The sequence below is a fragment of the Talpa europaea genome, assembly GCF_964194135.1.
Source record: "Talpa europaea genome assembly, chromosome: 5".
NCBI lineage: Eukaryota > Metazoa > Chordata > Mammalia > Eulipotyphla > Talpidae > Talpa > Talpa europaea.
In genome coordinates, this window is record NC_140071.1 from 98,283,707 (window position 1) to 98,302,803 (window position 19,097).

At 41.0% G+C, this 19,097-nt stretch overlaps 1 protein-coding gene across 1 annotated transcript in view; it reads right to left on the reverse strand.

Moving 5' to 3' along the window:
• FRAS1 (Fraser extracellular matrix complex subunit 1) overlaps positions 1-18,395 on the reverse strand; it is a gene marked incomplete at its 3' end in the record, with an annotated part of 442,801 nt that extends 424,406 nt beyond the window's left edge. Inside the window, exons 1-2 of the mRNA XM_084232972.1 lie at positions 18,305-18,395; positions 2,260-2,291 (exon numbers count right to left, since the gene is read on the reverse strand). Of these exons, the coding sequence (XP_084089098.1) occupies positions 2,260-2,291; positions 18,305-18,380 (108 nt within the window). The 5' untranslated portion in view covers positions 18,381-18,395. The remainder of the gene's footprint in view (positions 1-2,259; positions 2,292-18,304) is intronic.
• Between the last annotated feature and the right edge of the window lie 702 nt (positions 18,396-19,097).

The following is a 19,097-nucleotide window of genomic DNA, read 5'->3' on the forward strand; positions in this document are numbered from 1 at the left end:
AAGGACAAGTGAAAGCCTCAAGTGCTTTGCCCCCACCCAGCTCTCTGACCTTGTCTCCAGCCATCCACCCACCGTCTCATTACGCACTCCAGCCTGTCTGACCACACTTCAAATGGCCAAGCAAGCTCCCACTCATACTGTACACTTGCTATTCCCCACTCTGAAATTCTCTCCTCCTGGATATCCAGAGGGCATGCTCTGCTAATCACCTCCTTCAGATCATTGTTCAAAAGTCACCTTCACAATGAGGCCTTTCCTACCACGCAATTTAAAGTATCCACCCTCATCCCCTGTTCAGCATTTGTCTTCCCTCCACCCGCTAGCTTTTCTCCATAGCAATTATCTGACATTCTATATATTTCGCTCATTAGAACATGAGCTTCATGTGAGCAAGGATTTTGTTTGTTTATTGATGCATTCCCAGTGCCTAAAACAGAAGGTGCACAGTTGTCACTGAATAACTATTTGTTTAATACTAATCTTTATTGCTGTAATAATAGACATTATTTTTTCTGTTTGAATTGCATAACTACAAGAATGAGTACATCAGGCTTGAGGAGGTTTAGATGCAAATGTAGCAGAGACTTGTACAAGAGCAAGAAGTCAACTGAAGAGGTTCTCAGGTATATGTTGCACCGGAATACAATTCAGCAGCCTTGAGAGTCCATGAGCCTGGGATTGGCCAGGACATAGGACCAAGGGGAACAAGATCATCTGTTAAAAGGAAATTGACTGGACATTCTTTCCTTTCACTTGATCAAACTGACCTCTCCACGTACCTGAACATTTCATATCCCAAGGTACAATCATAAAGAGCATTTTTGTCAAATATGAAAGACAATCTAGCCACTTTTCTACAGATCCAGGCAGCACAACAGAAAGAAGGCAGCTTGTTTTGTTTGATCCACCCCAAATGGCCAATTGTCTTTAGCAAATATCTCAATTTCTCTCTCTCATACTTGGCTCTTTATTAAAAGGGGGAAGGTATGAAATAATATGTGATCTCTTCATTTCATTAGTCTATTTTAAATATCTGATCGATAAATAGCTATGAAAATATATTGAAAAATTAGGAATCATTCTATACAATAAGCAATTCTCTTTGTATTTACATGGATAACTGACTTGCCTATATTATCTACGATAGTCCCCCCAAACAGATGATGTACTTTATAGCACTTTGATTTTAAAATGATTCCAAAAACATATTGAAGAATAAACAGAAGAAAAATTATGCATTTAAGGATATTGAATGAGAAATAGAGAGCAAATGGTTTTCTCCTGAATCTATAATAGAAATATACACAGGAGAAAAAAATCATAAATCTCCAGAACAGTAACTATATTACATAAAGTTTAGATTCAAAAAACATTACTCTGAATAGCTACAATTATCTAGACTCTTGGATATTTCAGATATTTCTCATCTATTTCAACACCACAAGGGTAATCCGAGATGACTTATTAATATCACACATGTCAATAGCAAGTTGCAATGTAAATGAGCAAAAGTCTTTTTGGCCATCTCAGTTCTGTTTTTATTACAGCATTTATTAAACCAAAATAAAAATGTGGTGAAGAATGACTTGTCACACCATTTATTAGAGTTGATGGAGTGTAGACAGTCTTTCCAATAAGGCTTTAACACACTGTTATGCACCATAGTACATTATTAATGAAAAAAAAATGCACGAAACTTGAATTAGCTTTCCCCCAAGTCATCTTGACATCACATTCAAAATCAGTTCTATCCTATATGGTAAAGCTTCAGAGATAAAATGTTAATTTGTTTGTTGTTTACCAAAATTCAAATGTATAATGCAAAGCAATAGACAGGAATCCTCCAGATTGTATTCAATTTAATAATTGTACTTTTTTTGAGAGAGTTTCAAAGGAAGAGAAAAATGCAACAGGATGATAAACAAATTGTGCCCTCGTTCATATCTGACAAGAAAATGGGATCTAATTTTCTCTCTGATTGAAAAAACACAAAGGACAGCCACAGAATGCAAATTATATGTTGAGTGTTTGAACTTCTTTTCCAGTACCTGAGTATCCAAATGGAACTAATTCACTCTAGAAAAGGTATTAAGTAATTGAGCATGATTGTGCCAGGAGATGAGGGATAATCCTCAAACTGTGAAGCAAAATAAACACATTTTACAATGATAGGGTCACCTCACTCCTCACTCACTCAGTAACCTCAATCAAGCATTATGCATTCAAAAGAATAAGTCAAATATATTAAGAATGACCTACCGCCAACAAGGAACCCTGATAGACACAAGCACCTGTGGGGAAAAACAAAATAAGTATTAAAAGCAATAGATAATATACCAGTAGGCACTGCCCAGGCACACTAATTCTAAAACTATAGTCACATTCATGATTATCAGCAAACTGTGCTTTTTCCAAAATCCTAAAAGCATGAGCATTTTACAACTGGGGAAATAACCCCACACTCCATAACAACATTGCTTGGACATGCATGAGGAAAAGCATCATAAAAATTTGTTTGGATTTTAAAATAAATGCATACTAGAAATACAGTGCATATTTTTCTTTGTGATATATCTGCAAAGACTTCATATCCAGTCCCAAATCACCTATCCAGATATCCCTATTAGTGTCTGCTTACCAAATTTCCAGTCTAATCCAAGAGGCCAACATTAATCCTTATGGCTTTCAATGCCTTTGCTCATTTTGGTTTCCAACAAGAGTTGCATTTGGTCTAGTCACGTCCCTTGAATTTGATGCCTTTCCTCCTTCATGAAGTTTCTTAGTACACAGGATTTTGTTCCTTCTCCTTTGGGCTCGGAAAACTTTGTTCCTATATCATTTTTCTGTGAATTCATTCTCCATTTCTTCCTTCTAGTATCATTGTTAATTAATAATATGAAAATGATGTGTCTACCCCACTATATATATATACACACTTAGGACAGGGATTATTTCCACACCTTATTTTCCCTAACTCTCTATGTACAGGCATCCACTGAAGTATCTGGCTGATTATCTATTTAATACATTTAACACAGTATGTTCTCTTTAGGAATACTAAAACAATTTACATGAGAGCAGTAGAGAGTGTAGTTACTTGAAAAGAACTCTTCCATTGAATAGCTGACTTGCAAAACTTTTCACCCATTTTGTATTTTTCTGATGGGTTGATTAGGGGCTGATTAGGAACTGATACATCTTTATATTCCACTCATTAAGCACCAAATAAGAAACAAAAGATGGGCCTCCCCGGTGGTGCAGTGGTTGAGCGTTGGGTTGCGAAGCTGCCTGCGGCCTCTGCGGCGGCGGTTCGATCCCCGCTGCTCCCCGGCCACCGGAGGAGGGTCCCACATGGCGCAGACCTCTCCTGCCGCCCGCTGCTCCCCTCAGCAGTGTACTTCGGTCCTTCTGCCTGTTCTGCTCCCTGCTCTGGCTCTGGTGAATTCTCTCACCCTCCCGTGCTTCTGACTGTACCCAGTGCTTGTATAAACAAACAAACAAACAAACTAAATAAATAAAGTATGCCTCTATAAAAAAAAAAAAGAAACAAAAGATGATTTGCTTCTAAATGAAAAAGAAGGCTGAATTTGAAATGAATAGCCTATATATATTCTGAATAACTAGCCTATCATAAAATAAATTCTCTAAGTTTTATATTTGAAAACAAATTAAAATTGTAATATTAATTTTAAAAAATTACAAACATGATCTTGACCGACTTTGAGTAGCACAGAACCTAAATACATGTGGGTAATATGCTAATATCTACTCTCTCAGGAACAAAGGCTGCAAAACAGAGTAGAGTATACACACACCAAAGCAAAAGCACATTTTGACAATGTGCCACATTTTGTATCTAAAAAAGGAAGGACACAGTTTACCACAGTGGCCACTAATAGGTTACTCATGTAATCTCAAAAATACTAACTTCTCTGGAATGGACTGGTTCACTTTTCCACCATTAATAAAATTAAGAACAATCTTCAAAGAAAATGAGATGGCTATTTAGACTGGGGTTTGAATCAATGATCTTGGTGAGTAAATTTATTAAAATGACATTTGTGGCTTTCACATCCAAATAAAAATAACTAGAGATAGCATCTTAGAAGGAAATTCTTAACAGACATTTTTAAGAACTCCTGTCCCACACTTGAATGTAATAAAGGCCATATGTAGCCTTTTCATACATGAAAAACAGCTAGCTTCATACACAACAGTGAGAAACTGAAAGCTTTTCCTCTAAGACTGGGTCCAAGACAAGAATGTCTACTTTAGGGGCCTCCCAGTGGCGCAGTGGGTTGAGCCCCACGCTGTGACGCTGTCCGCAGCCTCTGCAGTGCGGGTACCATCCCTGCCGGCCAGCAAGAATCCCACATGGTGCAGCAGACCTTTCCTGTCTTGCCCGCTGCTCCCCTCAGCAGTGTATTTCTGTCATCTGTCTGTTCTGTTCCCTGCTCTGTCTCTGGTGAATCCTCTCACCCTCCCATGCCTCTGGCCTGTACCCTAGCTCTTGTATAAAAATAAATAAATCTTTAAAAAAAAAAAAAAGAATGTCTACTTTAGGCAGCAATCCTGACCACCTATAGCTATGCAGATGCCTTTCTTTTTCTTTCTCCTTTTTCTAATTAACCTGTTTAAAAAAAAGAAAAAAAAAAAAAAAAAAAAAGAATGTCCACTATCAACACTACTATTCAACATAGTATTGGAAGTTCCAGGGAGAGCCATTAAATTAAGCAAGAAAAGGCATAAAAGGAATCCAAACTGGAAAAGAAGAATCACTACTTTCAGATGAACTGCTAATAGACATAAAAAACCTTAAAAATTCCACTATAAAAAAACTATTAGAAACAATATATCAATATAGAAAAGTAGCAGAATACAAAATCAATATGCAAATATCAGCTGTGTTTCTGTATGCTAGTAATGAACTAGAAGAAAGAAATCAAGAAAATAATCTGTTTACAATTGAATCTAAAAGAATAAAGTATCTCAAAACAACCTTAACAAAGAAGGTGAAAGATCTGTACCATGAAAACTGTAAGACATTGTATAAAACATAAAAACAAAAAACCAGAAGACACAAATAGAAAGATGTTACCTGTTCAAGAACTGAAACAACTGATATTGTTAAATGACAGTCTTATCCAAAGCAATATACAAATTCAATTCAATCCCTATTAAAGTTTCATGGCATTCTTCAAAGAAATAGATGAAAAACTACCGATATGTACGGAAAACACAAAAGTCCTCAAATAGGACCTCCCCGGTGGCGGAGCAGTTGAGCGCTGGGTTGCGAAGCTGCCTGCAGCCTCTGCAGTGCTGGTTCGATCCCAGGCTGCTCCCCGGCCACCGGAGGAGGGTCCCACATGGCGTGCAGACCTCTCCTGCCGCCCGCTGCTCCCCTCAGCAGTGTACTTCGGTCCTTCTGCCTGTTCTGTTCCCTGCTCTGGCTCTGGTGAATTCTCTCACCCTCCCTGCGCTTCTGACTGTACCCAGTGCTTGTATAAATAAATAAATAAATAAATAAATAAATAAATAAATAAATCTTTTTAAAAAAAAAGTTGTTATTTAAAAAAAAAAAAAGTCCTCAAATAGCCAAAGCAATCCTAACAATAACAAAAAAAGAACAGTAGCATCATATTCCCAGATTCAAAACTATTCTACAAAGCTATTGTTATCAAAACACCATGGTACTGGAATATTGTTATCAAAACACCACGGTACTGGAAGGCCTCCCCTGGTGGCACAGTGGTTGAGCGCTGGGCTGCGAGGCTGCCTGCAGCCGGTTCGTTACCCAGCCGCTGGCGATGGTCCCACCGAAATAAAAGAAATAAAATAAATAAACACCATGGTACTGGAATAAAGATAGACACACAGGCCAGTAGAATAGAGTTGAGGGTACAGAAATAAATCCACACTTAGACAAAGCAAGCAAGATTATACAAATGGTACTGGAAAACTGAGAGGTGTAAACAAAGGAATGAAACCAGACCACTATCTCACATCATTAACTCAAAATGCATTAAAGACATGGATGTAAGACATGAAAGCATAAAATACATAGAAGAAAACATAAGCAAAATACTTAAAAGACCTTGGTTTCAGGGATGTCTCTGGGGTATCAACTATAATGATAAGGGAAACAAAAAGAAAAATAAACAAATGGAACTACATCAAACTAAAAACTACTGCTCAGCAAATGAAATTATCATTAAAGCAAAAGATACCCCTACTCAATGCAAGAAGGTATACAATCATCATACATATGACAAGGAGCTAATATCCAAGACCCACAAAGAACATATACATCTTAACAGAACAAAAACATATAACCCCATCATAAAATAGAAAGAACACGGTAAATAGGCATTTCTTTTTTTTTTTTAGCAATATCAATAAAATTGAGATATTATTGCTTTTTTATCATCCTACTTTTTTATATAATAAATTTTATTTTTATATTCCCCATACAATTTCAACCCCCCCATTTTGACCCCAATCCCTCCCCTCCCTTCACCCACCTCCCCAAAAGTGTCTCTGGTTCATAGATTTTTGTTGATTTTGATTTTCACTTTCTTATAGTTATTCATTTTCCTGGTCCCATTTTCTAGATTCCTGCTATGAGTGAGACTATCCAGTATTTTTCTTTTTCTTTCTGGCTTATTTCGCTGAACATGATCCCTTCCAGCGCCATGTGTTTATCTTTTTTGAATGCTGAGTAATATTCCATGGTATATATGTACCACATCTTCTTGATCCAGTCATCTATTTTTGGACATTTGGGTTGTTTCCATAGCTTAGCTATTGTAAATAGTGCTGCTATTATCATAGGGGTGCAGGTGTTCTTTGGAATTGATGTTTCTGTGTCCTTTGGGTAAATACCTAGGAGTGGAATTGCTGGATCTTATGGAAGCTCTATGTTTAGTAGGTCCAGAAATCTCCACACAGCTCTCCATAGTGGTTGCACCAGTTTGCACTCCCACCAACAGTGCAGTAGAGTTCCTTTTTCTCCACACCCTCGCCAACATTTGTTGTTGCTAGTTTTTTTAATATGTGCCATTCTCACTGGTGTAAGATGGTATCTCATGGTAGTTTTGATTTGCATTTCCCTGATGACAAGTGATGTTGAACATTTTTTCATATGCCTGTTGGCCATTTGCATTTCCTCTTCAGAGAAGTTTCTTTTTAGCTCTTCTGCCCATTTTTTGACTGGATTATTTTCTTTGTTGTTGTTGAGTCTCATCAGCTCTTTGCAGATTTTTGTGATCAATCCTTTATCATTAGTGTTGTGTGCAAAAATGTTCTCCCAGTTGGTGGGGTTTCTCTTTGTTTTTGTTATTGTCTCTTTTGCTGTGCAGAAGCTCTTTAATTTGATGTAGTCCCAGCTGTTTATCTTTGCCTTCACTATCACTGCTTTGGGTGATGTGTCTGTAAAGATGTCTTTGATGTGCAAATCACGTAGTGTTTCGCCTATATTTCCTTCTATGTATTTTATGGTTTCAGGTTTTATGTCTAGTTCTTTAATCCATTTTGAGTTGGTTTTTGTGTATGGTGTGAGGTAGTAGTCAAGCTTCATTCTTTTGCATGTAGCGGCTCAGTTTTCCCAGCACCATTTATTAAACAGACTTTCTTTGCTCCAATGCATATTCTTTGCTCCTTTGTCAAAGATTAGTTGACCATAAATCTGTGGGTTTATTTCTGGATTTTCTATTCGATTCTATTGGTCTGTGTGTCTGTTCTTGTTCCAATACCATGCAGTTTTGATGATTATGGCTTTGTAGTATAGCCTGAAATCTGGGAGTGTGATGCCTCCATTCCCTTCTCTTTTTCACAGGAGAGCTTTGGCTATTCGGGGTTTTTGGTGATTCCATATGAATTTCATCAATAATTGTTCTATTTCTTTGAAGAATAACATTGAAATTTTTATTGGAATAGCACTGAATTGGTATATTGCTTTTGGTAGGATGGCCATTTTAATAATGTTTACTCTTCCAATCCATGAGCAGGGGATGTCTTTCCATTTCTTTGTATCTTCTTCTATTTCTTTTAACAGTGTTTTATAGTTTTCTTTGTAAAGGTCCTTTACCTCTTTTGTTAGATTTATTACCAAGTATTTGATTTTTTTTGTTTCGATAACAAAGGGGATGGTTTTTTTCATTTCTTCTTCTTCAGATTTATTGTTAGTGTATAGGAAGGCTTCTGACTTTTGCATGTTGATTTTGTATCCTGCCACTTTGCTGAACTGATTGATGAGTTCAATTAGTTTTTCTATGGAGTTTTTGGGGTTCTCTATGTATATTATCATATCATCTGCAAATACTGATAGTTTGACTTATTCTTTTCCTATTTGTATTCCTTGGATGTCTTTCTCTTGTCTTATTGCTCTGGCTAGGACTTCCAGTATTATATTGAAAAGCAGTGGTGAGAATGGACATCCTTGTCTTGTCCAGATCTTAATGGAAATGCTTTCACCATTGAGAATGATACTGGCTGTTGGCTTGTCGTATATGGCCTTTATGATGTTGAGGTATGTTCCTTGTATCCCAAGAATTTCAAGGGCTTTTATCATGAATGGGTGTTGCACTTTGTCGAAAGCTTTCTCAGCATCTATTGATATTATCATATTAGTGTGATGTTGGCTTCATAGAACGTGTTAGGTATTATACCTTCCTTCTCAATTTTTTGGAAGAGTTTGTGAAGGATAGGCACCAATTCGTCTCTGAATGTTTGGTAGAATTCATTTGTAAATCCATCAGGTCCTGGGCTTTTGTTTTTGGGGAGGTTTTTGATTACCATTTCAATTTCGCTAATTGTAATTGGTCTGTTTAGGTGTTCTATTTCTTCTTTATCTAGCTTTGGGTGATTGTAGAGTTGTAGGAAATTGTCCATCTCCTCTAGATTGTTGAACTTGTTTCCATATAACTGTTCATAGTAGTTATTAATTATTCTTTTGATTTCTGCTGTGTCCGTTGTGTTTTTTTCTCTTTCATTTATTATCCTATTTATTTGTGCTTTCTCCCTTTTTGCCCTTGTGAGCCTGGCTAGGGGTTTATCTATTTTATTTATTTTTTCGAAGAACCAGCTCTTGGTTTCATTGATCTTTTGGATTGTTTTTTTAGTTTCGATTTCATTTATTTCTGCTTTGGCTTTTATTATTTCTTTTCTTCTACTGGTTTTGGGGGTTTTTTGTTGTTCTTTTTCTAGATCTTTGAGCTTCGAGATTAGGTTGTTTCTTTGAGTTCTTTCTTGTTTCTTGATGTGAGCATCTATTGCTATATATTTTCCTCTTATTACTGCTTTTGCTGTATCCCATACATTTAGGAAATTGGTCGTCCTTGTCATTCAATTCAAAGAATTTTTTAATTCTTCTTTTATCTCCTCGTTAGTCCAGTGGACTTCCAGTAGTGCGGGTTTCAATCTCCACGAGGTAGGAGAGTACCTTGCCTTCTTTTTATGGTTTATTTCTAGTTTGATGCCTTCATGGTCAGAAAAGATGGTTGGTATGATTTCAGTCTTGGTGTATCTGTTGATGTTTGCCTTGTGCCCCAGTATATGATCGATCCTAGAGAATGATCCGTGTGCACTTGAGAAAAATGTATACTCAGATTTTTTTGGGTTTAGTGTTCTATATATGTCTGTTAAGCCCAAGCACTCTAGATCCTTATTTAGAGCTTTAGTGTCTTTACTTATTTTTTGTCTTGTTGATCTATCATTGTTGATAGTGGTGTGTTGAAGTCTCCCACTACGTATGTGTTTTCTCTGATGTCTGTTTTCAGAGATGCCAATAGTTGTCTGATATATTTTGGTGCTCCTTCGTTTAGTGAATATATGTTAATGAGTGTTATTTCTTCTTGAAGTATTGTCCCCTTGATCATAATGTAATGACCACTAGGGTCTCTTTTTATCTTTTTAAGTTTGAAATCTGTTTTATCTGATATGAGTATAGCTGTTCCTGCCTTCTTTTTTGGTCCATTTGCTTGTAGAATTGTTTTCCATCCTTTAACTTTGAGTCTATTTTTATCTTTTGCAGCTAAATGTGTTTCCTGGAGACAGCAAAAGGTTGGGTTTTGTTTCTTAATCCAGCCTGCAACTCTGTGTCTTTTTATTGGAGAGTTTAGTCCATTTACATTTAGAGTTAGTATTAATATGTTAGCATCTGTATTTGCCATTGTGTTTGTCTTTCCTTTGATTTTATTTATTTATTCTTTTAATAACTTTCTTTGGCCTTCTTTTGTTGTTATTCGTCCCTCTGAGGTTCTGGCTTTAGGACTCCTTGTAGTATTTTTTGGAGTGAGGGTTTAGTCGTAATAAAATTCCAGAGTTTCTCTTTGTCTGGGAAGGTCCTTATTCTTTCTTCAAAGAGGAAGGAGAGCGTTGCGGGATAGAGTATTCTTGGTTGGCATCTGTTTTCTTGGAGTCTGTTGACTATGTCCCTCCACTCTCTCCTTGCCCGTAGTGTTTCTTCAGAGAAGTCTGATGTCAGTCTGATTGGTTTCCCTTTGAATGTTATCTGTTTCTTCCCTCTTGTTAGTTTCATTATTTTTTCCTTGTCTTGGATTCTTGGGAGCTTTACTATTATGTGTCTTGCTGTATTTTTCCTTTCGTCATGGAAGTTTGGTGTTCTTCTTGCTTCTTGTATATCAATTTTCAGCTCCTTCTTCGCGTTTGGGAAGTTCTCTTCAATTATATCCATGAATATTTTCTCTGTTCCTACATCTCTCTCCTCTCCTTCTGGGATTCCTATAACTCTTATATTTCCTTTCCTCATGGAGTCAGATAGTTCCCGAAGTCTTTCTTCGGTCTTTTTCCTTCATACTTCTCCTTCCTTTTCTGTTTTAGTTCTTTTTATTTCTGTGTCTTCAAGAGTACTTATTCGTTCTTCCATTTCATCTATTCTGCTTTCATTGCTTTTCCCAGAGTTCTTTAGCATCTCCATTAATTCTTTGATCTCCTGCATTTCTTTTACTTCCCTCTTTAGGGACTCAATTTCATTCTTCTGGTCATTAATTATTTTCCCCTTATCATTGTTTTCCTTTATGACTTCTGTCAGTTTTTTAATCACAGCAATTTTAAATTCTCTATCTGGAAGGCTCAGAAGTTCTTCCAAGTTACTGTCGTTGCAATCTGGTAGATGGTTTTCTTTTTGCAGTGTGCTTTTTTGCTAAGGAGTTGCTGGGTTGCATGTGGTTTTTCTACTCCCTACTGCCTGTTTTCTAATTTGCCGTATTCCTTGTGACACTGTGTTGCTGGTACTGGCCGTCATCTTGGGCGACCTTCCCAGCTCACCACTGGCTCCTCTGGGGAACTTCTGCTGGGTTCACAAGTCTCCAGCAAAGAAAGGTCCCTGCTACAAAATGGCGATGCGGGAACGTGCTCCCCTGCACGCCCGGTCTGCCCCAGTGGTGGGTGCTGCTCCCCTCTGGGCTGGAACTGCAGGCTAGAAGGCGCCCGGCGTGGGCAAGCCTCCCAGCTTACCTCTGTCTCCTCGGTGAGCCTTCTGCTGGGTTCACACAGTCTCCAGCAAGAAAGGTCCCTGCTGCAAAATGCCAGTGCAGGGGACGCGCTCCCCTGCACGCCCGGTCTGCCCCAGCGGTGGGTGCTGCTCCCCTCTGGGCTGGAACTGCAGGCTAGAAGGCGCCCGGCATGGGCAAACCTCCCAGCTTACCTCTGTCTCCTCGGTGAGCCTTCTGCTGGGTTCACACAGTCTCCAGCAAGAAAGGTCCCTGCTGCAAAATGGCGATGCGGGAACACGCTCCTAAATAGGCATTTCTCCAAAGAAGACACAGATAACCAACAAGGACATGAAAAAAATTGTTCACACACACTTATCAGGAGAATACAAATAAAAACCACAATGAGATACCACCTCACACCCATAACAATGGCCCACATCAAAAAAAAAAAAAAAAAACAGAAACAAGTTATTTGTGAGAATGTGGGAAAAAAGGAATCCTCATACACTGTTGGTAGGACTGTACACTGGTCCAAAACCTATGGCAAAGAGTATGGCAGTTTCTCAAAATATTAAAAATAGATCTACCACATGATCCAGCAGTTTCACTCCTAGGTACCTGTCCAAAGACCACAAAAACACTACTTTGAAGGGGTATATGCTCTCATGTGTACATTGCAGCACTGCTTACAAAAGCCAAGTTAATGGAAAAAAATAGATATAACCCACAACAGATGAGTGAATAAAGAAGATGTGGAAGGGGCCTCCCTGGTGGTGCAAGAGGTTAGGCAACACACTGTGAAGCGATCTGCAGCCATTGCAACAGGAGTTCGATCCCCAGCGGCCAGGGAGAAACCCACATGGCGCAGCAGACCTCTCCTGTCTTGCCTGCTGCTCCCCTCAGCAGTGTATTTCAGTCAGTCTGTCTGTTCTGTTCCCCACTCTATCTCTGGTGAGACCTCTCACCCTCCCGCATCTCTAGCCTGTACCCCAGGTCTTATATGCATACATAAATCTTTAAAAAAAAAAAAAGATGTGGTATATATATACACAGTGAACTACTACTCAATAATAAAAGATGAAATCTTGCCAATTGAGACAATATGGATGGGTCTAAAAGGGATTAGGCCAGGCCTCCCCGGTGGCACAGCGGTTGAGCACTGGGTTGCGAAGCTGCCCGCAGCCTCTGCGGCACTGGTTCGATCCCCGGCTGCTCCCCGGCCCCCGGAGGGTCCCACATGGCGCGCAGACCCCTCCTGCCACCCGCTGCTCCCCTCAGCAGTGTACTTCGATCCTTCTGCCTGCTCTGCTCTCCACTCTGGCTCTGGTGAATTCTCTCACCCTCCCGCGCTTCTGACTGTACCCAGTGCATGTATAAACAAAACAAACAAACAAATAAATAAATAAAAATGCCTCTATTAAAAAAAATTTAAATAAATAAATAAATAAAAAGGATTAGGCCAAACAAAATAAGTCAAAAGGAGAAAGATAAAAGATTATCACTTACATATAATATAACAAAAGTAAACTTTTAGACTAAATAAACAAAATTTAACCTTTACAATGACACCACCTTCAATAATTTTATTACCTTTCAATAGCCAGTATCTTTCAAGTTTCCAAAATCAAGTATATTAAGAAGTATTCAAGCACCCATATCAAAACCCATTTCTGGAAGTTTAGACAGATGCTATAAACTCACTGTAACGTGAAAAAATAAAGCAGAAAGGAGTGTGGTGGCATCACATACACACTTGGTTAAGCCAAACATCTGCTAGAGACTCAAGTCAAAATGTTATGTAGTTGCTGATAAATTCTATCATTAGGGAAAGGAAATAACTCAACTTGGGTTGCTCTATGATGTACAACTCAAAAGGAAATAAGTTTCACCCTCGGAGGGTTTTGCTAAAACAGAACAGCTCTACCCCGAAGGCAGCCTCACAAATGAGTCTCCATTAACATGGTTTCCAAAACCTCATTTCTATTCTCTTGAGACAATAAAGCATTCCAGTGCTTTATTGCCCAGTCCTATCAAACATTTATCACCACCCTATGCCAGATGTGATCCTCCAAAGCTAGCATATTTTGCACACACACAGCACATGCTTCACATCTCCCAGGAGATGAAGTTGGGAGGTTGGTTGACTTGGTGCAGGGTAGTCTCTGGTTCTGCACTAAAACAAAATCCTTTTACTTAACCCATCAATTCATATAACATGACAAACAAAGTGGTCCTCTCCACTCATCACTTTTTCTTAAGGAGTACTAGAGTCTTTGCAGCTCTTGTATGCATACATACAAGAAGCATGAAGTTCTGTAGGTGAAGAGGTCATGTATGGTGCCAAGAAAAAAGCTGGACCCTGAGACCTTCCTCTTCCTTTGTGGTCAAATAGGCAAACATTACTTCACAGTCATTGGAACAAATAAATATTTGCTTTTAAGATCTTTTGCACATGATAGCATGTTCCTTTATAACATGCCTGTATGAAGTCTGAAGTTTTTAGCAAAAATGTGATTTTATTTGCACCAGCACTCACATCCTGAAACTATTCACTACAGAAACTGGACCTGTAAACTGAGTGAAGTAGAGCAGTTAAATCCAAGAGCACAGAACGTCAGGCCCATTAATTCAGAGAACTATTAGTGGTACATATGACCATAAGATATGAAGAGATTTGGAAAGCACGATATCACAGAGGCTTGATTCATTAGGAACAGTCACAAGTTGGCATTTAAATGTTCAAGCTTTATGTTGTGTTAAAATTCAGCATATGGCTTATAGACTGTGGTTAAATAGAATCGTGTTCTGGACTGAAAGGACAGTCCTGATTATTGTCAACCAGGATTCTGATCAATTAACAGTTAAAATGAAATTGGGCCAACAGTTTTTGAACGGATTGTAGATTTGGCAAATGGCTCCAACTTCACCATGTGGTAATGCCCTCCCCTCTCCTGAGCCATGTGGTGGTGAGTATTTTATGACTACTGTGTCTGAGTAAAATTGAGTGATATTGCCACTCAAGTCCATAACAGTGAATACAGATGGCTGTGCCCTCACTAAATGATGTGTATGAGGAGGTAACACCCAGAGTCCAATCCCCAACAGAGAACAGAAATGTGTAAGAGCCTATGACTGTAAATCACCCCTTTATTTCCACTAGCAGGAAGATGCAAAAGCCAGAAGATACAAAGTTGCAATTATTCAAATTGGAAAATCCACCAAGGACCAATGTTCACATATCCTACTGCTATTTTACTGATATTAACCATTTCTGGATATATAAACTCCTTGAGGGCTGGTATTATGAATTCAGTTTTTTGACATCTGTATCCCCCTACTAGACACATAAGCTCTGAATAAAGATTTGTGGAATGGAATAATGAAGAGATGAAATATTTTTCCCCAGTCTATGTCTTCTCTTCCTTAACACTGAGTTTTAAGCATGGAATCTTACACAGAAGGAACCCTCAGCCAAGAGTGGAACCAAATATGCTGATCCCTCATAAATAAAACATTGTCTATCAAATAATACTTTTCAACATATTCTGTTACTGGCATTTATAGGGAAAGCCTGGGAGATTGTGGGATTGGCTAAAGTTACATGGAGAGTGATAGGACACAGACTTAAAAACTCATTCTATTAACCTCCATGTTCTATCTAGTGCAACTTCACAGAATTTCCACTATCACTATAAATCGAGATGTGTTTCTCAAAAAAATGTAATGGCAGAGCTTATTTGACTCAGAATGCATCCATGCTTGCTAGAAGTTTCTGTGACTTCTTAATTGTATTAAGTTCTCAACTCCTAGTAGTTTATCAGTTTGACAATTTGAGACAAGGTAAAATAATACTGCTAATAAATTGCTGGTAAAAAAACTATATTTTTAATAACTAAAATAAAATTCAGAACCAAAAAGTTGCAACTGACCATAAATGGAAGCACACATTGATCCTGTATTTTCTATGTTGGATGATTGGCAAATACTTTAGAGCTATCACCAAGCCAATGCCAGCATTTGGAATCACAGCCCAAAGAAGTTAGGTGGTACATTCAAGGTCAAATTGCAGCTTCTCATAGAAGCCATTTTAAGGTTAATTTAAAGGAATGTAATTTGGTAATCATACCAATATTTTTTATCACCTATTGTGTACTAGCTGAGTTGGAAAAAATAGGGATAACTAGGAGCCATCCTCAGCTCTCAGTGAGCACACTAAATGAGAACCGACCACACCTTTATCAACACTAATTGTAGGATTTTTTTTAAAAAATTATTTATACAAGAACAGGGGTACAGGCCAGATGTGCGCAAGGGTGAGAGGATTCACCAGAGACAGAGCAGGGAACAGAACAGGCAGATGGACCGAAAAACACTGCCAAGGGGAGCAGCGGCGAGACAGGAGAGGTCTGCCGCGCCATGTGGGTATCTCCCCAGCCCACAGAGCTCAAACCTGCACTGCAGAGGCTGCGGACAGCTTCACAGCACTGCACTCAACCCGCTGTGCCACCAGAGAGGCCCCAATTGTAGGATTATTAACTGATGTAGAAGCCTGTGTGACATGCTCCTGACTTAGAAAAATATATATTTTGACTTGGTAATGGCAGTTGCTAATTTAGAATCCTATCTCAGCAATGCTGGAAAACGTGCTACTTCTCACTGAGGACAAATTCTTCCATGGCCACTTCAAGAGAAGTACACTTGTGAATGCTTGTTTTCCATTTTTAAAAAGCACTGCCAAGGCTAGTAATACAAACTTGAGGAAATCTCTAAGACCCTTAAGATTTCCAACCTTGTCCTCAATGTTTTCATATTTAAGAGAAAAGAAAAACTTGACAAAACAAAATTAAAGTCCTCATGAGATGACAGCTAGGTTTTTTTGGCTGTGGGATTGACATCACTTAATTAAATTCATTAAATGAGATAATAGAAAGTACTTAACACAGTGCCAGGCAAAGATGTACTCAATAAACGCCCATATTCATTCACTCATTGATGATTAGATAAGCATCACTGTGCCTTGGCTGGAAACGCAAACATCTATCAATCAAATTTGTAAAATGATTCCAAAATGCTCTGACGGTGAGACCAAACGGTTAAGAACAAAGTTTCCAAAGAATCTATGGCAGAATAGCGCCCCTGTAGTCCTGCACTCGTCCTGCCCCCACATAAGACTGGACATTCTTAAACTCTGTCCACCTTCACTACAGCGAACCCTTTTTAATAATAACGGTTTTTATAATTTCAAGAAATTTTGTTCTGAAAAACTGCATCATTCCAGCTGCCCCCTGGTGAGCTATCTCAGAGAGAGAGCACGTTTTCAGCGTTGCTGAGATAGGATTCTAAATAAAAATCTGCCACCACCAAATGAAAATGTGATTTTTCTAAGTCTCGAAGTTCCAATTTGGGTGGTCTGGGCTATCTCTCGCATCTGGACCATTAATACAATTAAGCCCTTAACTTTTAATTTTTGTAAAGTATGCAACGCGCACACATATAGTAAACTACACATATTTTTACTGGTTTAAAGAGGTTCTGCACAGGCCCCAGACGTGCTTTTTCCGGCGACAGTACAAACTTGACACACGACCCCGGGGGCAGCGGGAGGAGATGTCCATCCCCACGTCAAGCCGCACCATTGCGCGTGGATTTCCAAGGCCACGCCACTTTCTCCCCGAAAGCGAGCAGAGGCAGCTGCTCCAGGGGCTGGAGGCCGACTGGAGGCAGGACTTCGTGCTGCACCCGCGAGTGGCCCCCACCCGACACCCGCGCGAAGAAGGCGCCCCGCCCCGCGCCGCCGCGGCTGCAGCTCTGATTTGCAGCGGGGCAGGTGAACTCTCCTTCCCGCAGCTGGAGGGATAATAAATGGAGCCGGGAGGGAAAGCCGGGAGGCCCGGGCTGTGGATTAAGCAGCCTTCCCACCAGCCCGCCAGCTCCCTCCCACCTCTAAGCACCAGCCGGGCGACTTTCCCCGCTCCAAAGAGCAGGTGGGAGCTCCCAGCGCCTAGCGTGCTCGGGTCCGCCAGCCTAGGACCCTTTACTTATTGATTCATTTCTTTGCCTGAGTCAAGATTGCTTTTGCTATCATGGCGACAACAATGCTCAGACTCCTTCTTTCTTTGCTCCAGCTCCTGGGTTTGACGCCTAAGTTGGAGCCCCGGAGCAAAACAGGGAAGCAGAGGGCGAAGTCAGAAAGGAAGCTAAACTCCTATTACCCAGTTCCCCCACCCCACCCCCACCCCCACCCCCCACCCCCCCCACCCCCCCCACCCCCCCCGGGGAAGCAGGTAGACTAGTGCCTCCCCGGCTGGTGCGATTTCTTTTAGTGCAAGTGAATTGCTTACATCCAGAACACGCTCTAAGCAGCTAATGATAAAATCTTAACTAGACTTTACCGAGACTTATTGAGGCGACAGGGCGGGAGAGTGGCGGAGACTATTAAGATGCCGGATGGTAGGTTTTATAGAAGTATTTTTACACAGGTGAGAGTAACTGCTCGCCCTTCACTAAACGCTCCAGGCAGCTGCCTTCTTTTCGGGGACAGCGGAGAGGTGGGAAAAAAGACTCCAATTTCAGAGATGCCACTTCGGTCCGCCACCCACCCACCCACCCTAACGTACTAAGTGCAGAGAAAGGTAGGCAGGAGCGGGGCGTGTGCGCTGAATGCAAAATAATCTTTTTCTCAGAAAAAGCCCACCTGGTTGCCCTCCCACCCTTCCAACCACCCACCCACCTGCCCACCTGCCTAGCTCCAAAAAACTTCCATCCGACCCACAATTCCATAAACACGTTGGGCTTTTTAAAGAGCACGGACACACACACACACACACACAACACACACACAGCTCTCTCACCTTCAGAATGATGAGGCAATGCTGCAAATTCCGCCAGAGCTAGGGCCACCCCGAGCCACACTTTGAAGACACCCATTGCCGCCTCGGCACCCACGCTGGAGGAGCTCAGCCTTCAGCATCCAAGAACCAGCTCTCCGCCGAAACGCCGGCCTCCGCACCCCCAGCCGGGGCGCAGAAAGAGCGGGGGTCGGCCAGCGGCTACCTCCAGGGAAATGAGGTGATGGTGCGGCCCGCCCGGGCGGGCGGGGGATTCAGTTCACTCGCTGCCGGGGCGGAGAGCGCGCCCTGCTCGCCAGCAAAGCAGGACGCCAACGTGGGCTGCACTTGGGAGGAAAAAAAGAGGAGGCAGAACTCAGTTCCCGGCAAAGTCTCGCCGGAAAGTTGCGGGTCACCGGCCGGCGGCGCCTCCCAGCATTTCCCTGTGGCAGGACCCGTGCAGATCCCGGCGCAGGTTCCACTGAAACAGCTTTTCAAAGTTCACTTGACACTCGACGTAGGCTCTGCGTCGGCAGAGGAGGGGGGCAGCAGCAGCCCCGAAAGACCCACCCACACCTCCTTCTTGGTGCGGCCACCCGGCTCCGTGGAGCTCCGCCGGCGGGGGCCGCTCGCAGGAAACTTTGCGCGGCGCTGCAGGCAGCTCCCGGGACCGGTCGGCGCTGCAGCCGCACCGCGCCGCCTCCAGCCGCGCTCCCTGCAGCGGACTGTTCCAAAGCTGCCCGGGAAAGACGGGGGCCGCGGCGCGCAGGGCTCGACTGCTACTTTCTCGTCCCCGCCCCTCGCAGGGGTGCGGAGA